General features: G+C 38.7%; 1 protein-coding gene across 17 annotated transcripts in view; it reads left to right on the top strand.

Annotated features, from left to right (window-relative positions):
* Positions 1–17,462, top strand: part of PTPRM (protein tyrosine phosphatase receptor type M) — an 808,815-nt gene that overhangs the window by 496,774 nt on the left and 294,579 nt on the right. For 10 of the 17 annotated variants that reach the window (XM_074340346.2, XM_019755746.3, XM_074340348.2 and 7 more), the window contains one exon: positions 2,543–2,617. The exons of the other annotated variants lie outside the window; for them this stretch is intronic. In XM_074340346.2, the coding sequence (XP_074196447.1) occupies positions 2,543–2,617 (75 nt within the window). The remainder of the gene's footprint in view (positions 1–2,542; positions 2,618–17,462) is intronic. 17 annotated transcript variants of the gene reach the window in all.

Below are 17,462 nucleotides of genomic sequence, written 5' to 3'. Positions count from 1 at the left end.
AAAAGTACACTGACAAAAGAACTAAAAAGAATATCTGTTGAGATGTAAAGCTAATTAAGATTCCTTTTAATTACTCATATTCAATGCAGGAGAAAACAAATTATATAGTAAGACTACTCACACATGCTAATCTGCTATCATTGAGCTATGGATTTAGAAATAGAAACACAATGCGATATACATTTCTCATTCAGCATTTTATAGAGACAATATTTTCTTTTCTTGATCTGCAACAGTCTTCATAATATACGCCATGAGTACATTAGGGCCCCTGAGAAGTTCCTAAGGATAAGAAACCTGTTTAACTTTGTTCAGCCCTATATTTCCCAAATTAATTTGACCCAGACTCATTTTTCAAGGAACCCTAGAGTCATGTAAAACACAGTTTGGCAAATACAGGTTCATCAAATTCTAGAAGATCCCATTACATGCAACTGAAATGACACTTTGGAAGTCTGATACACTGGATGCATTTTTTACTCTTTCATGCATAACTCTGTACCTAGAGTAGATCCTAAATTTATCGGCACCAGAAGTATCTTCAAAGCACAATATAGGAATTTCTGATTTTATTTTAGCAAATTTAGCAATATTCTCTTTAATGCATTCTTACAGCTATTTTAAGACAGAGGGCAGCAAATTTTTATGTACAGGCACCTGGTAAACATTTCAGGCTCTGTGAGCCAAATGGTCTGTTTCACAACTACTCAGCTATGCCAGTGCTGTGCAAGAACAGCCATCAGCAGTGTGAAAACAAATAAGCATGATTGTGTTCCAATAAAACTTTATTTGCAAAAGCTGGCAGAGGGCCAGCTGACCTGTATTTTAAAGTAATTCATGACATAATCAAGTTTTTTCCTTGTAAGTAGAAATAATAGTGACAAATTAACATTTTGCAAGGCAGAATATAGAGATCATATAAAAATCCTTCCTAACGTACTTTTGTTCATGAGAGTTTTGAGCATTAGATTTCAGTTAGCCTTCCTTTTCAGTTGTGAATAAATGGCTGCCCAACATAGCTATTTTCAAGTAACTTTTTGTTTATATTGTTTATTTTTTTCAGTGTTCGATAGTTGCTCTGTTTTGTATAAGGCTATATAATTTTTCTCAAAAGTAGAGTAGGTACGATTTTCCTATAAGTAATGAAAAACCACACAGGAATGTTGGTTGAACAACAGTAGTCTATGACCAAGCAAATGTTATATGTATAAACTTGGAATTGGTACCAACTTTGTAACGAGTCTGAGAAATAATATTTCACTGTTCACAATTTATTATATCAGTATGCAAAGTTGCATACTATGACATATCAAGAAAATTATCCCTGTAATACCCTGGGAATTCTCCATTCTCTGACCAAACTGTTGGTTTATTCATCTCACTTAGCAAGACTAGAAAGTTTCATTAATAATGTGTGAAAGACGATTATACCACTTCTAAACCCAGTTGTTGCAGTTGTCTAGTTACAAGGAGCAGCACTGTTTGAATGGTGCAGAGGGATATTTCAAAATATTATGCAGCAGCAGTTTTGGATTTAATTGTCTGCAGATGGTAGATGATCTATTTTCTTTACTCGCTGCCACATTTCTAATAGCACCCAGGCTGTTCCATGTAAATTAGTAATCTTTCATGAAAGCCTGTCCTTAATTTTTCAGTATTTTTTCTTTGCATCATTTTCCAGCTGTATCATGTTAGAACTGACATTTTAATTTTCTTTTTTTTTTTTTTTCAATATCTGTGTGTCATAAATGTGAACCATTTAAACACAACTGCTGAGCTTTGCAGGCAAACCGAGAAACCCACCTGGTCCACTTCAAGAATCTAAATCATTTCTTTGATCACATGTTAACCATGACAACTACAGCAAAGGCAGTGATTAGCTTTATTTTTCTTTAAACTGAAGCTTTGAGATTCATTTTTTCATTCCCTTAATGTGACAAAGTGAGATTCCTAAATGGAAATGCTCTATATGAAATGTAGTTATCAGAGAGGTTTCTCTACATAAGAATGTTTTTAGTGAAAAAAGATAATACACTTCACAAAGGTGATTTTAGCAAGAAGAGACAATATTGTGACTTAAGCAAGCAGAATTTTAAATAACCTAAAAAATTTTAAAAGCTGAAAGTTTGGATGATCAGAATTAGCAATGCATCTTTATACATCACACTGTAAAGCAGTTGGAAACACTCTTCAGTCTAGAGCTCTTTTTAGGACTTTTTTTTTTTTTTACTTGTTTTACTTTTTTTTTTCTTCAGTTGATCTATCCAAAAATCGCAGCCAAAGCTTACAATTGTGTCATAGTTAGAAATCTAACTGTCTGACTAAAGCTTGTTTAAGGGAAAAGAATTCAGAAAATTCAACGCCTTGCAATGGGGTTTTGTTTTGTTTTGTTTTGTTTTCTCTTCTCCTTCTCTTTTTGTTGTTGTTGGAACAAAGTTGAGACAATGTGATATACTGATCGAGATTCTCCTTGCTAGCCTAGCTTCAGTCTGGCTTTTTCTTCCCTCATGCATGCTGACCTGGGAATCTTCCTTTGCCATAGCTGCGATAATCGTGACTCAGCTTACAACACCTTACATTCGCATCGCCCCTGCTGCAGGCGACGACCAACTGACAGGTCAGATGTTCAAGTATAGATGAGTCATCTTGCCCATTTCCTGCTCATTTTTCTCAGCTTTGTTTCCCCTCTACATTTCCTCCTTTGCTTAAGGCTTGTTTACAATGTTTCAGACTCTTGGTACAGACCTGTGCCCGCATTAAATGAAGTGATGTGCTTGGCCCCTTCTCTGTGCACACTTATATCCATGCATCAAACACAACTCCGCTGCATGTTTCCATTGTGTGTTTGTCTGTTGGTATGTTCCTTTCTAGCCTAATGTTATATAGAAATGAAATTTGCTGGACTTAAAATAGCAATGACAACAAACAGGGTTTCAAACAAAATACATAAAGATGTGTTCCCAGGAATCCGAATTAAGCTAAAAAGGCCTTGCAATTTGAGGGTGAGAAAGGTTTAATTTTCACCTTGTAGGGTCTCGTTTGCACAGACATTTAGCAATTCACAATCTTGTCTGCCCGTGTTATGAATTGAAGCCTCTCAAAGCTGTTTGAGACGACACTGTTCACACAGCTTCTCGTCTACATACAACCAGAGCACAGCTGATGGCGTTCCTTGTAGTTCTTTGTTTCAAAGCAAAGTACTTATATAAAGCAGTGGCACCTCTGCAAGTCAAGTGTGTTGAATAATTTAGGGAAGTTTTTAAAAAACCAGATGGCTTACTTAGAGTCATGGACTTGAACTGTGTGCTTCTTTACACCAAGACAAATCCGCTTGTCCATTCCTACTGCCTCTAACGGTGTATGGACATCTGTATAAACTCATATAGGAAAAAAATCCAGTAAATTACTCCAGGTCAAAGGTGAGTGGTCAGAAAACCAGAAGAACGACTTTGTCCTGCAACCAAAGCAAGCCATGGTCATGATTTCTAACAATTGTAAGGGCAGGACTCACATTCTGGTTTCCGAAGGATCATCAAGACTAGTTTGTTGCATGTAGTGTAGGCGTGATTAAAGGTGAATAAGCAACACTCAGCTACTTTCCATGTCATTCCTACTCCAGCAACTAATTGTTTTGTATGTGTGAAACTAAGGAATAGACCTGGACATTTAAGGAAGAAAAGTAAAGCTTAACTCACGGTAAAAATTCATAAATGTTTAGGTTGTTCTTTGAGCTTATTATTTTGGAAAGTAATGCAACTGAGACTCAGGAAAATATAGACTGATTTTTATAAGGTAAAGAAATGTAGGATAATTTCATGCTTTTCTCCATTGAAATTCTCTGCATGTTTTCAGTCCTCTGTTTCAGGCCTACAAGCTATAAACTTATTATAACAGGTCTGCTTCCCTTGCTTTCAAGTTTCTTTTAAGCATATTTCTTTTACTGATTAAAGTTCTGCTTGTTACAGATTCTTTCTTATCCTGAACTTCTGAAGTGTTCTTCCCAACAGAAGTACTTTAAGGGATCGTCTTTCTTACCTAGGTCTTCCCCTTTAAAACCTTTACATTTCAGGACTGGCCCTTGGCACCCTGCGTAGGGTTAGGTGTCGACCTTGAAGGTAATCTGGGATTCTTCAACAAGTCTGCACCCCATTATGTCTGAGCTGGCACCAGTCTTGCCAGCCAGTCATTAAAAATGAGTTGGCCTCACTATCATAAAATGAGTACTTACGGAAAATATAAGTACTTTCTCAGGCTTTACCTATAATGTGCTACCTTCAGATTAAGCTTGTTGTTTATGAGACATGAAGTAAGTGAAATTTCTGAAGACAGCTTTCTTTCTAAAACTTTTGCAAGATCAAGAAGATACTCATAAATCAACCTCCTTCACAAAGCTTTCCGATCCAGTGTGTGTCGTTATTTTGGAACTATTCTGCGGAGGTGCATGCATAGCTGAGGTAGACGGCCGCCATGCTTTTAAGGGCTGCAGAGGATCTCCATCATTTACCTTGGTTTATTAGAGATGAAGATGATGGAGTGTTAGAATAAGCCTCAAAAACCAGTAGAAAAAAAAGAAAAAAAAACTGTTCTTGTTCTTTTTTTCAGTATTCACTGCTGGTTTTAATGAAGGTTAGTCTTACCCAGATAAATGCAAATTCAAGTTTTCCAATTGTATCAGCCATCAACTTTGATAGCAGTAACACTGTCTTTTTTTTTTAATACATGTATTCTGCAAGCTTGACACTTAATTCATTCAATCACTAATTTGACATTTGTTGAGCATCTTTTTTGTGTGCCAAGTATAGATGTTCTCTTATAAAGAGGTTCATTTTGTGGTTGCCCAGACTCTTGGCAACAGGTTTATTTGCATTAGTAATATCAAAACCTACATGTACACATGCTCTTATAAATGAAAAATTACTATCATACTTGTCATTTAGCAGTTAAGAAAAGGCAAGTTTTGTAATTAATGGGGGGAAAAAGGACATATATTTCAAAACCTTTCTCATGGTGTTGAGCAGCTTAGGAATGGTCAGTGGGACAACCTCACTATTTCATCTTGTGACCCATTGAACAGTTGTAGTTCTGTTTACTTTATCAACACACTGCCTTCCAGAAGCAAACAAGAGATACATGAGGGATATATTCTGAAATGCCTTCAGCACTGTTTTTGTTCATTTTGTTTTGATTGTGCTGACCTCATGCTCCTCCAAATGCTATTTAAGGCTATACTTACACTAGGAACCTTGGACAAGACAGTGAGTCCTCTGTAGTTCCTTTTGTCCCAGAATGCAGTACCTGCTGGTTAGGTTTGCCTTGATATAAATGGGACCTCCCTCTCTTGTCTGACACCAAAGAGAGCAAGCACGCAGGTGACGTGAGTTCTGCGCACGGACTGTGCCAGACACAACAAAAAGTGTTCATAAATATTGGCTGATTTAATTCACTGAATAAATGCTGCAGCTCAGACTGCAGAATGCTAGTGTACTTGATAAGCAGTGCTGTTATTGCACTGGGGAGTGTTTCTGAAACTATTTTGTCCTAGAATGAGAATACGTCATCACCCAACACACACACACACACACACACACACACACACACACACACACACTTAACTGTAGCAAAAGGTTAGAATCCCTACTACCAACGCCATTCACTAAATAAGATGCACTCTCATTTTTTTCTATTCCATTTCATCTTGTTCATTTAAAAAATAAATTATTCTTGCAACCCACTAAATTGATTCATTTCCCACTAATGTGTTATAACCACAGGTTTTGTTTTGTTTTATTTTGTTTGTAAATACTTTAATAAACCACTAGATTTAGGAGATTATGAAAGGGAACAGAATATATAATTGGAATAAAAATCCTGTCTACCTTCAAAAACCCAGCTCTAAAGAGTACACACAGAGAAAATTCTAGAAACTGGAAATGCTTCTGGTTTCTACTTTATTCCTTTTATTTTGTGATTGTCTATAATATAGGACTGCTTTGGGAAGAATAGTAAAAGCTGTACATGCCAGAAATACCTCAAGATTTTCTAGTTAATTTACAAATATGGCTAGGCTATTTATTTTATATTAAGTTACTTCTATTTATGATTTAATTACATAGCCAACTCTGAGCTACTATGGAGAATTATTTCCTTAAACAAACTTTCTCATCCATTTTGGTTAGCCCATACATCTAATATGATAAGATCTGTACCCTACAATATTTATACACAAAGTAACTCCTGGGATTCAAGTAAAAATCAGATATATCAAAGCATGTAAAATTATTTGCCTAGATATAATTAGTACTTTAAAAATGGAGAACTAGCCAACAATTATTCCCACATAGTTTCAAGTTTTGAGAAAAATACACGTAGCATATGTCTGTACTGTGAAAGACGAACACAGCCGCGCATTAGTTAACAAGTGGTGAAAAGAGATTTTATTCGGTAACTGCTGACAGTTGGTGATGGAGCTGAGCTCCATTCCGATTTGTGTGGAGGTGACTGGGCATTTTAACAGAAGAATGAAGATGGGAGGGAGGCAAGCGGGGACTCCGTAGAATTAGGGAAGTGAAAAATTATGAAAGCTGGAAGAGTGTGTTGGTGCATGTGAAATCTATCTGGGTTTGTTAACTAGCACTTATCTGAGTTAGGCCCCTGTGTCCCACCGAGGCTGGGAGACAGGGTCCCTGTCTTCAGGTGTCAGCTGGAGCAAGCAGTCAGTTCTTTGGGCAGCCTGGAGTTTTCTCAGGCAGGCACTTTAAGGGAGATTAGGGTCACCTAGGGATGCGATATTGAGCTGTTAGAAACTATGTTAACGTCCAAGTGTTGATAGGCTAGGGTTGAGGCCTAAGTGAGAAACGGCTCAGAGAAGCCTGGCTAGAGTTTGGTCCTGGTGAGACTATTCGTCACTTTTCATTCCTTCCCATGTGAAAAACAGGACTTATTGGATTGATGACATTTGAAAAAGGAATTGAGGGTATTTGATCAGATTCTGGGAATTGTCCTCAGGACACAAATGTTCTTTTGTGTCAGAAGGGCTCTTAAGAGCCTGGCTAGAGTTTGCTCACACAGAGTCTTTGTCAGTATATAGGCAAAGTTATCGTGAAATAAATCCCGAGGAATTACTTTTTCTCCTTAATGTGGCTCTTAAAGCAAATATAGAGATTTTTTAGTGTAAAATACAAAACATGGAAGTCACTGAACTAGATCCGCACTGAAGAAGAAAAGCAACGACAGTATTTACCGAGAACCGTCCATGTTCTAGATACTGTGCTAGAGATTTCCACATGCGTTACTTCACAGACTCCTCACGACACCCACCTGCAAGAAATACGTATTTTTCAGTTGAGAAAAGAAACAGAAAGGGATGCTACTCACCTCCCATAGGTCCAGAGGTCTGATACTCAGTCAAGTCAGGGACATAAATTTGAGTCCAGGCTTTGTGCCTTGAGCCCTGGGATGCTTTGACCTCAGCGTCTGTTTGAACATCCCCTGTTCACCCTCCGGTCTCCTCTTTCCTCCTGGGCCCCCCAGGCCCACCCAGCCCTGACAGCCTACACTACCTTTCAGTTGTGTTCTTACAAACCCCTGAACCCCTTTGGCTCCTGCTGCCTTGCCCTCCAGCACACATAATGCTGATCCCCAGTCCTGAGGAAATCCCGTCACCTGCGTTCTTGGCTCCTCTTTCCATGCTTCCAGCCATTGCTGAAGAAATGTCAGAAACAGGCAGATTAATTCTACTAGAGATATATGTTTTGCCCCCGCACATGCACTTTGGTGTTTTATGTAGACCAGTGAATGTCTCCTGCTTATGCAATGGTATAACGCTGCCCTCCACCCTCACCTCAACTACTCCCTCAGCCCTAAGCCCTAAGGTGGTTTGGCCAGGTCTCCCCTTCTGTCACTGTGCCCTCTCTCCTGGGTAAGCAGCCCTTTCCCAGCCTTGGCACCTTAGGTCTTCCTTATGCCCCTGGTGGTCATAGCCATTGGATCACAGAGAAGGACATCATTTCCTTAAGAACAAGAAACAATTGAAGTCCACCACCAACAGCCCAGGTTGATTTCTGGGACTCTCAATGATGAGTGGGCCTAGATCAAATACCAAATCTAAGTACACCCGAAAGCCTTAACACTGTCTTTCCAGAACTCAAGTTTATCTGGCCGTCTTTACAAAGATGAAGTAGAGTGCTAGATCCAATTCATATCCCGTTTAAGGATTTTTAGCCTAGGCAAGGAAGCTAAATCAGAATCTACATTTGGTGGTGATTACTTGTGGGGTGGGAGGCGGTTAATATTAGGGAAGGCAAAGATCTCAAATCCTTCATTTCACAAATGCTCGTTAATCAGTTGCCATATCTTATAGACCATCAGAAGTGGAAACCTATAAAGTGACTGGTCCATTGGTTCTCAAATAGTGCTCTGTGGGGTCCTTTGGAAAAGCCTCAGGAGCTACTTTTTAACACAGGCCTCTGGGCTGGGCAGCAACTTCAGTCTATAATAGTTGTGGTTAGTATGGTAGGTAGGTGCATGGGCTCAGGTTCAAATCCCAGCTGTGCCACTTACCAGCAGAGTGACTGTGGGCAAGTTAGTTTGCATCTCTGTACCTCAGTTTGTTCATCTGTGAAATGGAAATTACAGTTTACCCAATCTCTTATTTGTGGACATTCTAATTTTTACCAGTTTTTTTTCCTAACAACAACAAACTATAATATATAGTTTAGATATATAGAATACATATACAGCCTTCTATATGTGTTCTTTCTATTATAACTTTTATTTCTAAGTGATTCCCAAATAGGGGTCAAAAGGCAAGTTTGTTTTTATATAGAACTGACCAGATTCCATTCCTCCCGAATTGTAGCCTATTGCCCTCCCACCTGTGTCTGCTAAGAGCCTCTTCCCCACAGCTCCACCTGCACTGGATGTTTGCTACCTAATGTGTCCACTATGATGGGTGCAACGGTATTTGAATGACTTTTCCTCAAGTTGAGTGGTGTTGCCTGTATGTATTGGCTATTTGCATTTTCTATTCTGTATATGTTCGTCCGTATTCCTGTCAATCACTATTCTTTTGACTGTGCTTATCGCGTCTTTTGGCATAAAGAAGTTTTCACTTTTTGATAATCAAATATGTTCCCATTTTCCTCTGTTTCTCCAAGGTTTTTGTTTTGCTTGAAAAGGTCTTCACATCTCTTAGACTATTCAACCATCACCCTGAATTTTAGCTCTTGAATCCATCTAGGAATTACCACTGATATGGTATAGAATGTTGCCAGGGTAGAGGTGTAGCCTTGTTCCAGATAAACAACCAGTTAGGCCAGGTCTCATTATTAAATAAACAATTAGTTTCTCACAGAATTGAAATGCCTTATCGTCATATTTAAGTTCTCACATATAGATTCTGTTATGATCTGCTTTGTCTCTCTCTACACTACTATCATAATCTTTGATTATACTGGCTTTTATCATATTTTATTATATGCTAAAACTAGAGATATCTCCTAATTCTGTCAAAAATACCTCACAAATTATGTTTCCATGTCTATTTATCACTTCTTTCAATGGCCTACAAAGCCTTATATAAGGGGTCCCCTCTCACCTTTTTAATTCTTTCGCTTCCCTCTGCCTCTGCCTCATTCCACACAAGTTACCCTGACCTCCCTGTTGTTCAGACATATTGGCCACACTCCCACCTTCGAGCTTTTGCTCCCACTTTTCCCTTGCTTGGGAATGGTCTTCCCCAGATACCAATTGGCTGACTCCCTTACCTCCTACAGCCTTTGCTCAAATCCACCTACTCACTGAAGTCTCCCTGAGTACCCACCTTTCTTAACACTGCAACCTGCCATGACACCTCCCATCCCCTCCCCACAGTCTGTCCCTTACGCTGCTGCTGCTACTTTCTCTACTTCATGGCACTCTCTCCTTCTGTACTTACTTGTGTTTGCTACTGTCTTCCCTCCCCCCTCCTAGAATATAAGCCCCGAGGGCAGGAATCTCCGTCTGCTGTGTTATGATATATCCCAGGCATCAACAAGGTGGCCTGGTCAGTGCACACTAGGCAGTCAAAGCCCCAAAATAAAAACACCCGAGATTCTCATTGGAATCTTACTAAATTTGTACATTATTGTAACTGTGGAAAATATGATAAATTTTTCCGTTTATTCATATCTTGTCATAAGACTTCTAATACAAAGTTAGAGTTTTTTATATAAGCCTGTCTTGTCAGGTCTCCCTCCAAAATATATTCCAGGCTCAATGCCATCTCGCTCTGTCACCACCACCACCCCAGCATAGACTACTGCAGAAACATTTTAACTGGTCTCTGACTTACTGTCATGGCTCCCTATTCATTCATTTGGTGCAGAGCAGCTGGACTGACATTTTTGAAATTGAGGTCTGGTTCCATCACTCCTCTTCTTAAAGCCCTCGAATAGCTTCCTACTGCGTTGGAATAAATTCCGAACTTCGTATCACAGCATAAAGAATTCGCACCATCTGGCCCTGATCTTGCACTTAGCCCTCGTCTCATATCACGCTCTCACTTTCAGTGCTGATCTTCTTTCTGTTTCTCCAAAACAGCAAACTGGATCATGAGCCAGTGGTTTACACTGCTGTTCCCTCTGACTGAAGCCTCTTTCCCCCAGTCTTCCTATTACCAGCTCCTTCTCAACAGTCAGGATTCAGCACAAAGATCATTTCCCCAGAGGCCTCCCCAGACCACATCCCTGAAGTGCAGTGGACCTGGATGCCCCCCAGCCGCCGTCTAGCCCATCACTCTGCTGCTTTTTGAAGTTCTCTGATGACTTTGTGTATCCCTCCCAGAATGTGGTTGGAGCAGGGCTTTAACTGTCTGTTTTCATCCCAGTGTACTCCCTTAGGCACCCAGAGGGTATTCAAAATTATTTACGGAATGATGAACGCTGATGATTTTTCTTATTAAATTTATTCCTAGGGATTGTATAGCTTTAATCACTGCCATGAGTAAATTTTGCACAAGTTTTGAATGAAGGCAACAATCTTTTCAAATTCGTTATTTTGCCTACTTTTGACTGATTTTGTATTACTCAATTGAAAAATATGTCTCTTCTTTATAGTGTGTGTTTTTTAAATTAGTATATCTTTCCATTGCAAATAAAATAGACCCGTGGTTTTTCAACCCATTTATAAAAGCACAATTTTAAGCAGCCATTTCTCTTCGCAAAAACCATAAGAAAGCTTTAATTTTAATTTAATTGTTTTAAAGAGTGGGCCACCCCCTCATACCAACATTATCTGTGTTCTGCTCCCACTGTCAGACTGCCCACTGCTCTTCCTTCACCTGTCAGACCCAGCCACTAGGTCCTTGGGACTCTGTGAGCAATGGGCTGTGACAAGGCTAAATGCAGATAGGTGGCGTTTGTGCTTCTGTGGACCCAAGGCTCTCCATTTGTAAAATGAAGATAAAACTGAAATCAAGTCTTAGCCACAGTGAGTAGCTCAGCCAACTGGATATGGTTTGAAGATGGTAGGATCGTTCCCCGAACTTTAGCTTAGTCAGTGGCAGGAACAGCAAATACAGAGGTCCTGCAGTGGGGAGTCGCATGCCCAAAAATGAAGAACTGAAAAAAGGCCATCATGGCTGTAAGAATGTATGGTGAGCAGTCAGGGGGTGCAAGCAGGCAGAGGCTGACGTTAACGACATTGGTCCCGATCCCAGGAGCAGTGGGAAGCAGTGGAGATGTTTTCAAGAGGGGCAGGGAGGTTTAAGTTTGCACTATATACTCCAACCACACTGGAAACATTGGAGGAGAGATGAAAGAGGCCAAAAGGCTGAAGCAAGTAAACTCTAAGAAATGGAAAATCACCCACCAGAAAAAAAAGAACAAAGTGAGTGTTTATGAACAGAAGAGCTGAATGCCAGGAAATTAATACAGTTTAAGTGCAGGCCCTGGGTTACTCATAATCTACAATCAACATGGAAGAGCACATGATAAGGGACTGAAGGGACAGGTTCAAACATATCAAAAGAACTTTGAGTGCCTTAGAGATGGAATGGTTTCATTCAACCTCTTCCCTGAAATATCCACGTCATTTATTTTGAGAGCTATTTACTGGGGTATGTATATGAATCAAAACTGGCAAAGCACAGAAAGGATAATAAAACTCAGAAATATTGTTTGAATCTATGGGCACTGAGATAAAACCTTACCACCTTTAGCTGCAGACAGTTATATTTTGCTCTTTCAAAGAGTTTAGTCATTAGACTCATAAAGTGTTGTATTATAGATTTTTTATTGTGTCTACTATGAAATATGTATAGAAATATTCTTATCTACTACTACAGGGTCCATATTTTATATATTTTTATACTTTCCACAACCTGCCACTCAGCCCTTGGCACTTGAAAGGCACTCAGAGACCAGCTATAATTTCCAATGGAATGAATTCATTTGTAAAAAGATAAAATTGCCTTAAAGGTGTGAACTAATTTCCACACCACTTGTGTGTGTTTTTGTGTGTTTTTTTCCAAACACAGAGGAGTTCCCAATTGTGACTGCTGTCAAGCAGGCTTAGTGGGACTCTGGGAAGTGCAGCGGGACCGAGTGTCACCTAGTCCTCCGATGGTCATCCTCCCAGGGGACACTTTTAGGAAGTGCACACAGTTCAGTTCTAATAGAAATAAGTTACGACCTTTCCATCTTTGAAATACTTAGCTGTAGGGAGCTGTGTTCTGCACTGCGCCAAGGGTATTCATTGTCTCTGCTTTAGGAGGGAAGGGTTGGTTCATTCTGTCATCCTGAACTTGAAGAGCTTGATGTGCGATTAACTCTGTGTTAAGAGAGGAGGATTCGAGAAGTGTAATATGTGCTCTTTGCTCTCATGGAATTTGCATTTATCATCTTTAGGAAGACTAACATAAACAGTTCGATAAATACTCTACTTGAACGGATTTACCAATATCTTGAGCTATTTGTAATAATAAGTGCGTAATGAAGTAAGTTAACATAAATTCAGTTGTACTCTAAAATGTAATATCTATATGATACCTGAGTTATTTGCAGTGTCAGGAGCTTTGATTTGACCTTTTGAGTAAACTTTGGGTAATATTAAGGGAAGAAAATCCCTCTTTTGGCTTCTTTGTAAGTAACAGTGGTCAAACTCTTCATTTAAGCTGACAATCAATTTATTGGAAATAATGGCTGAGTTAGAACTACCATTTTCTGACTAGGTATGCTGGTGTTTTCAGCAATGTCATATGTAGACGGAGGGTTAACAATTCATATACCCTATCCTGGGCATTTCTTACTCAATAGTGAACAGGGATAACACTGCTATATATTTGGGCCATGGGGGCCAATATAGAAAGTTAGTATGAGGAAAATTTAGTTGGAATTTCTCATAAGGGTTGTTTGAAGATTCTAAAATTCTTTTTCAACTAGAAAGAATGTAAAGTGAGGGGAAATTTTTATTCTTCCTGCAACACCAGCTGAATGCATTTTAATGGGCTGTAGTGTCACTGGTGATTTATTGCCCTTTTTTGTTCTTTTATGTGTTATATTTGTCATTTTGCTATGGCAGTTTCATCTATAAAACAGTATAGTTACAAGAAAATGGTGAGAGGATACAGGACTGCCATGGGAGATTCTGTTCCTTTCTTATCATTTTTTGGAAGGAATGCTGAGTCAAATGTCAAGCATTTGGTTTCAGAAATAATATATTTTAGAAGATGTATACTGCACTGTAATAGTATTGTTTTCCATTTTTACTTCGTAAACTTTAGGATTTCTATGTAAAAGTTTTTTAATATAAGAGAATAATTTGTCAGTATTCTTTTGTGTTTTCTCTTTCTATCAACTCTGTGATAAAGGAAAACAAAACAATGTATTTAACTGCCTTTTATTGCTTAAGGCATAAGGCTTTCTGTCTTGAAAAGCATAAATTAAAATTTTATATTTTAGGAAATATACTCTTTAATTTTATTATTAATCTGGTGCATTGTGCATGTCCAAAAAAGAATGCCGAAACTAAAGTTTTGAGCTCAAAATAAACCAAAATGTCAGTAAAGGATGCAAAATACTGGTATAAAGGATGTGCCTGCAGTTTTAAAAAATGTCAAAGATCTTTACATGAAAGATTTTATATTGATGAATTAAATTATTCTTGCCTTTTCTATAATGAAAGGTATCTCAATTTTACAATAAATTAATTCATCCTTGATATTAATAAGCATGGAAAAGACCTGGATGTTTTAAAAATATTTATCAAAACTGAGTGACAATATCTGTTTCACTAGGTATTTCTCTTTACCCAAGTGGCCAACATGGAACTATACATGTAGTAGCTATTCATTGAATACTGTTGCAATTGTGATATTTTTATTATCTTCCCCTTACTTGCTTTAGAAAAGTGTTACTACAATTCAGAATGTAAGGCATCAAGATTAATTCCAACTCTTTATATTTTTAAAAGACCAGTGAATTCCATTCAGAGTTTGTAGGCAAAAGGCCATGTTGCTTTGCTGTGTGATATTTTTTTGATTGACTTTAGATTAGTCTCTTGCAAATAAGTATTTTTAGAATACTGTAAAATACTTAGTATTTGTGAGAGTATTTTTTTAAATATTTATGGGTGTGTTCTAATATACGAGGTGTGATCAAACGATATGGAGAACTTTTAAATTAAAAAAAATTATTACAGTAAAAGACATTGCCATTAATCTCCCTCAAAATATTCCCCATCACTTCAAATGCTTTTATCCCATCTTTCTTGCCACTTTCTGAAGCAGTTCTGGAAGTCTTCTTTTGTGAGTGTCTGTAGTTGTGCTGTCATGGCTACCTCAATGTCCTGAATCATTTTGACTCTGGGGAAGAGCCAGAAGTTGCACGGTGCCAGAGCCAGTGAATAAGGTGGATGAGGACACACCATAAGGTTTTTATTTGACAGATACCACCGTACCAGAAGCAATGTGTGACACGGAGCATTGTCATGATGGAGGATTATTCATGGCAAACTTTAAAACACACCTTCTCTCAACTATAGCTCACACCTGACTGACTGCACTGAACAAGTTGAAACTTGTCACATGCTGTTACTAAGGCTCGTCGCAGCACTTCCCATATTGAAGAGCCCTGCTTTTCCACTGGATGACACTCAGCAGCAGCATTCACTGTATTTTGTGATCACAATATAAAGGCTCCATGTCACACACCACTTCTGATACAGCAATTTCTGTCAAATAAAAACATTACGATGTGCCCTCATCCACCTCATTCACCAGATCTAGCACTGTGCTACTTCTGGCTCTTCCCCAAGGTCAAAATGACCATGAAAGGAAAACATTTTGAATGTATTCAGAAGATTGAGGCAGCCATGACAGTGCAACTAAAGACACTCGTGAAAGAGGACTTCCAGAACTGCTTCAGAAAGTGGCAAGAACGATGGGATAAGTGTGTTCAAAATGAGGGAGAGTGTTTTGAGGGGGATTAATGTCAATGTGTCTTTTACTGTAATAAATTATTATTTAATTTAAACATTCACCATATTTCCTGATCACACTGTGTGTTTAATTGGAATGGAAAGGAAGTGAAAATTTCCTTCATTATCTTAACACAGCAGGATGTTGAGAAGGCAGCAGATCAAGAAAATATCAAGGCTATGCCTATAATAAACAAAACTCCTTTTTGAAGAAAGAATTCTTATTTTAAATACTTTACTGCCCTTATAAAAGAATCAAGGGACAGTCAAGACCAGCAAGTGAAAGGAGGAAAAAACAGTCCTTTCAACAGAAGTATTTCTTTTTATTTGCCCTTTTGACAATATCAGTGTCAACACTTGTTCATCAGTGTTTCCAGCAGGATGAGAGGGAGGCCCAAAGCTTTTTAAAAAACTGACTTCTAAAATTCTGGCACATTAAAATTACATATACCTCCCTTCCCACACCACACACATGCATACTACTTTTAGAATTGTCATTGTTTCTAATGTGACGGGATTTTGGATTTGGCTTTTGATATCTGATTTGTTCTCAAGTCATGGCTTTTCTAGCTTAGCTACCATATACTCTTAATCAAATGACCTTTCTCTCTCTGGGAAAGTTTTCCTAAGGAAAATGGGAAGAGGGAGGCTGCTCTCGTTTGTGGAATGGTAGTGCTTGTCTAGCCACTTTCCATTTCATATGCTTGCCAGACTGGAATCCAGGCCTTCAGGAAGAAAATATCACTTTCCTTCATGGTAAATCTTTAAAATACCGTTTTCATTAAATCCAATATATCGTGGAGTAAAGTGAAATATTTGTGTGCTTATTTAAAAATATCAAACAACAGACTTAAAGGAAATTTCAGTCTCGTGGAAGGCCACTTTGGGTAAACCTCAGATTGTGCTGGTATTGTCTCCTGTCTTCAACCCTTAGGGGTACGAATGACCAGCTCATAGGGACAGTGAGGACCCTCGGGTTTAGACTCCAGATCATTTTCTAGACTACCTGGCACACTTCCTAGAGCAGTTTTCAAATATGTCAGACAAGAGTCTGGGTCTGACAGTTCTCTGCACCAGATTTCCATAGGGTGGTTCACATAGCCACTCTGGATCCCAGTGCATGTAATTTAGAAACCATTTACTTTAGAGAGAAGGTAGTGAGTCAAAGTCCAGGCTTCTTGGGCACATATCTTACACTCTAAATCTCAGCTTCTGTATCTGTAAAACAGAGAATGCTATTTCATCTTTTCATAGTGGGCAGTGTAAGAATGAATACAATAATATACATATATAATGGACCTCACACAGAGCTGACCCAGACTAAAGGCAGAGGACATGGCAGTTGCTGGCAACTTTTTTTGTGGCTTTATTATTATTCTAATAGAGAATTGTTTTATGGCCCTTAGGGCTTTCAAGAGAACTAGGTAATTAATCCTGGCCACTGCCACTCCAAAGTTTGAATGTTCCAGCCCTTCAGAGAGGTTCAGTATTGAGATTCTGAAAAAATGAATGGGTTTCTTGATGCTACGCAGGGTGTTATTTACATGAACACTCTGGATGCTGTGGTCTCCAGGAGCACCGGAGCGTGAGAGGAACGTTATTATTCTATCATATGTCAAGACCCATAATGAGTCCCACACGGATGATATTTTCCATTTGCCCATCTTTGCAATATGAACAGCAGCAGCATGACCCAGGCTATTATCTTGCTACTGGCAGTGATGGTGATGATGAGAATGATGAAAAAAGTTTCTGCATTTTCAAAGACAACTATTGTATTTGAAGCAGTAATAGCCCAAAGCAGTGTATAACCTATTCTGTGCTTCCTGTAGCCCAGCACACAGAATAAAGCGCCTGGCTGTCTTTGTTGTCCTGGCCATTTGGGGTTCCTTTGTCCCTTACTGTCCTTGGTTTACATGTGGACACCTCTCTTTGTGTTTGTCCTTCAGTAACATAAATTCTCAAGGGAGCCTACGAAGATGTGCTTTAATAAAATTCTATTAAGAAGG

Source organism: Rhinolophus sinicus, chromosome 4 (genome assembly GCF_057876585.1).
Source record: "Rhinolophus sinicus isolate RSI-liver-muscle chromosome 4, RSI-T2T, whole genome shotgun sequence".
In the NCBI taxonomy this organism is placed as follows: domain Eukaryota; kingdom Metazoa; phylum Chordata; class Mammalia; order Chiroptera; family Rhinolophidae; genus Rhinolophus; species Rhinolophus sinicus.
This window is presented reverse-complemented; position numbering and strand designations above follow the sequence as displayed.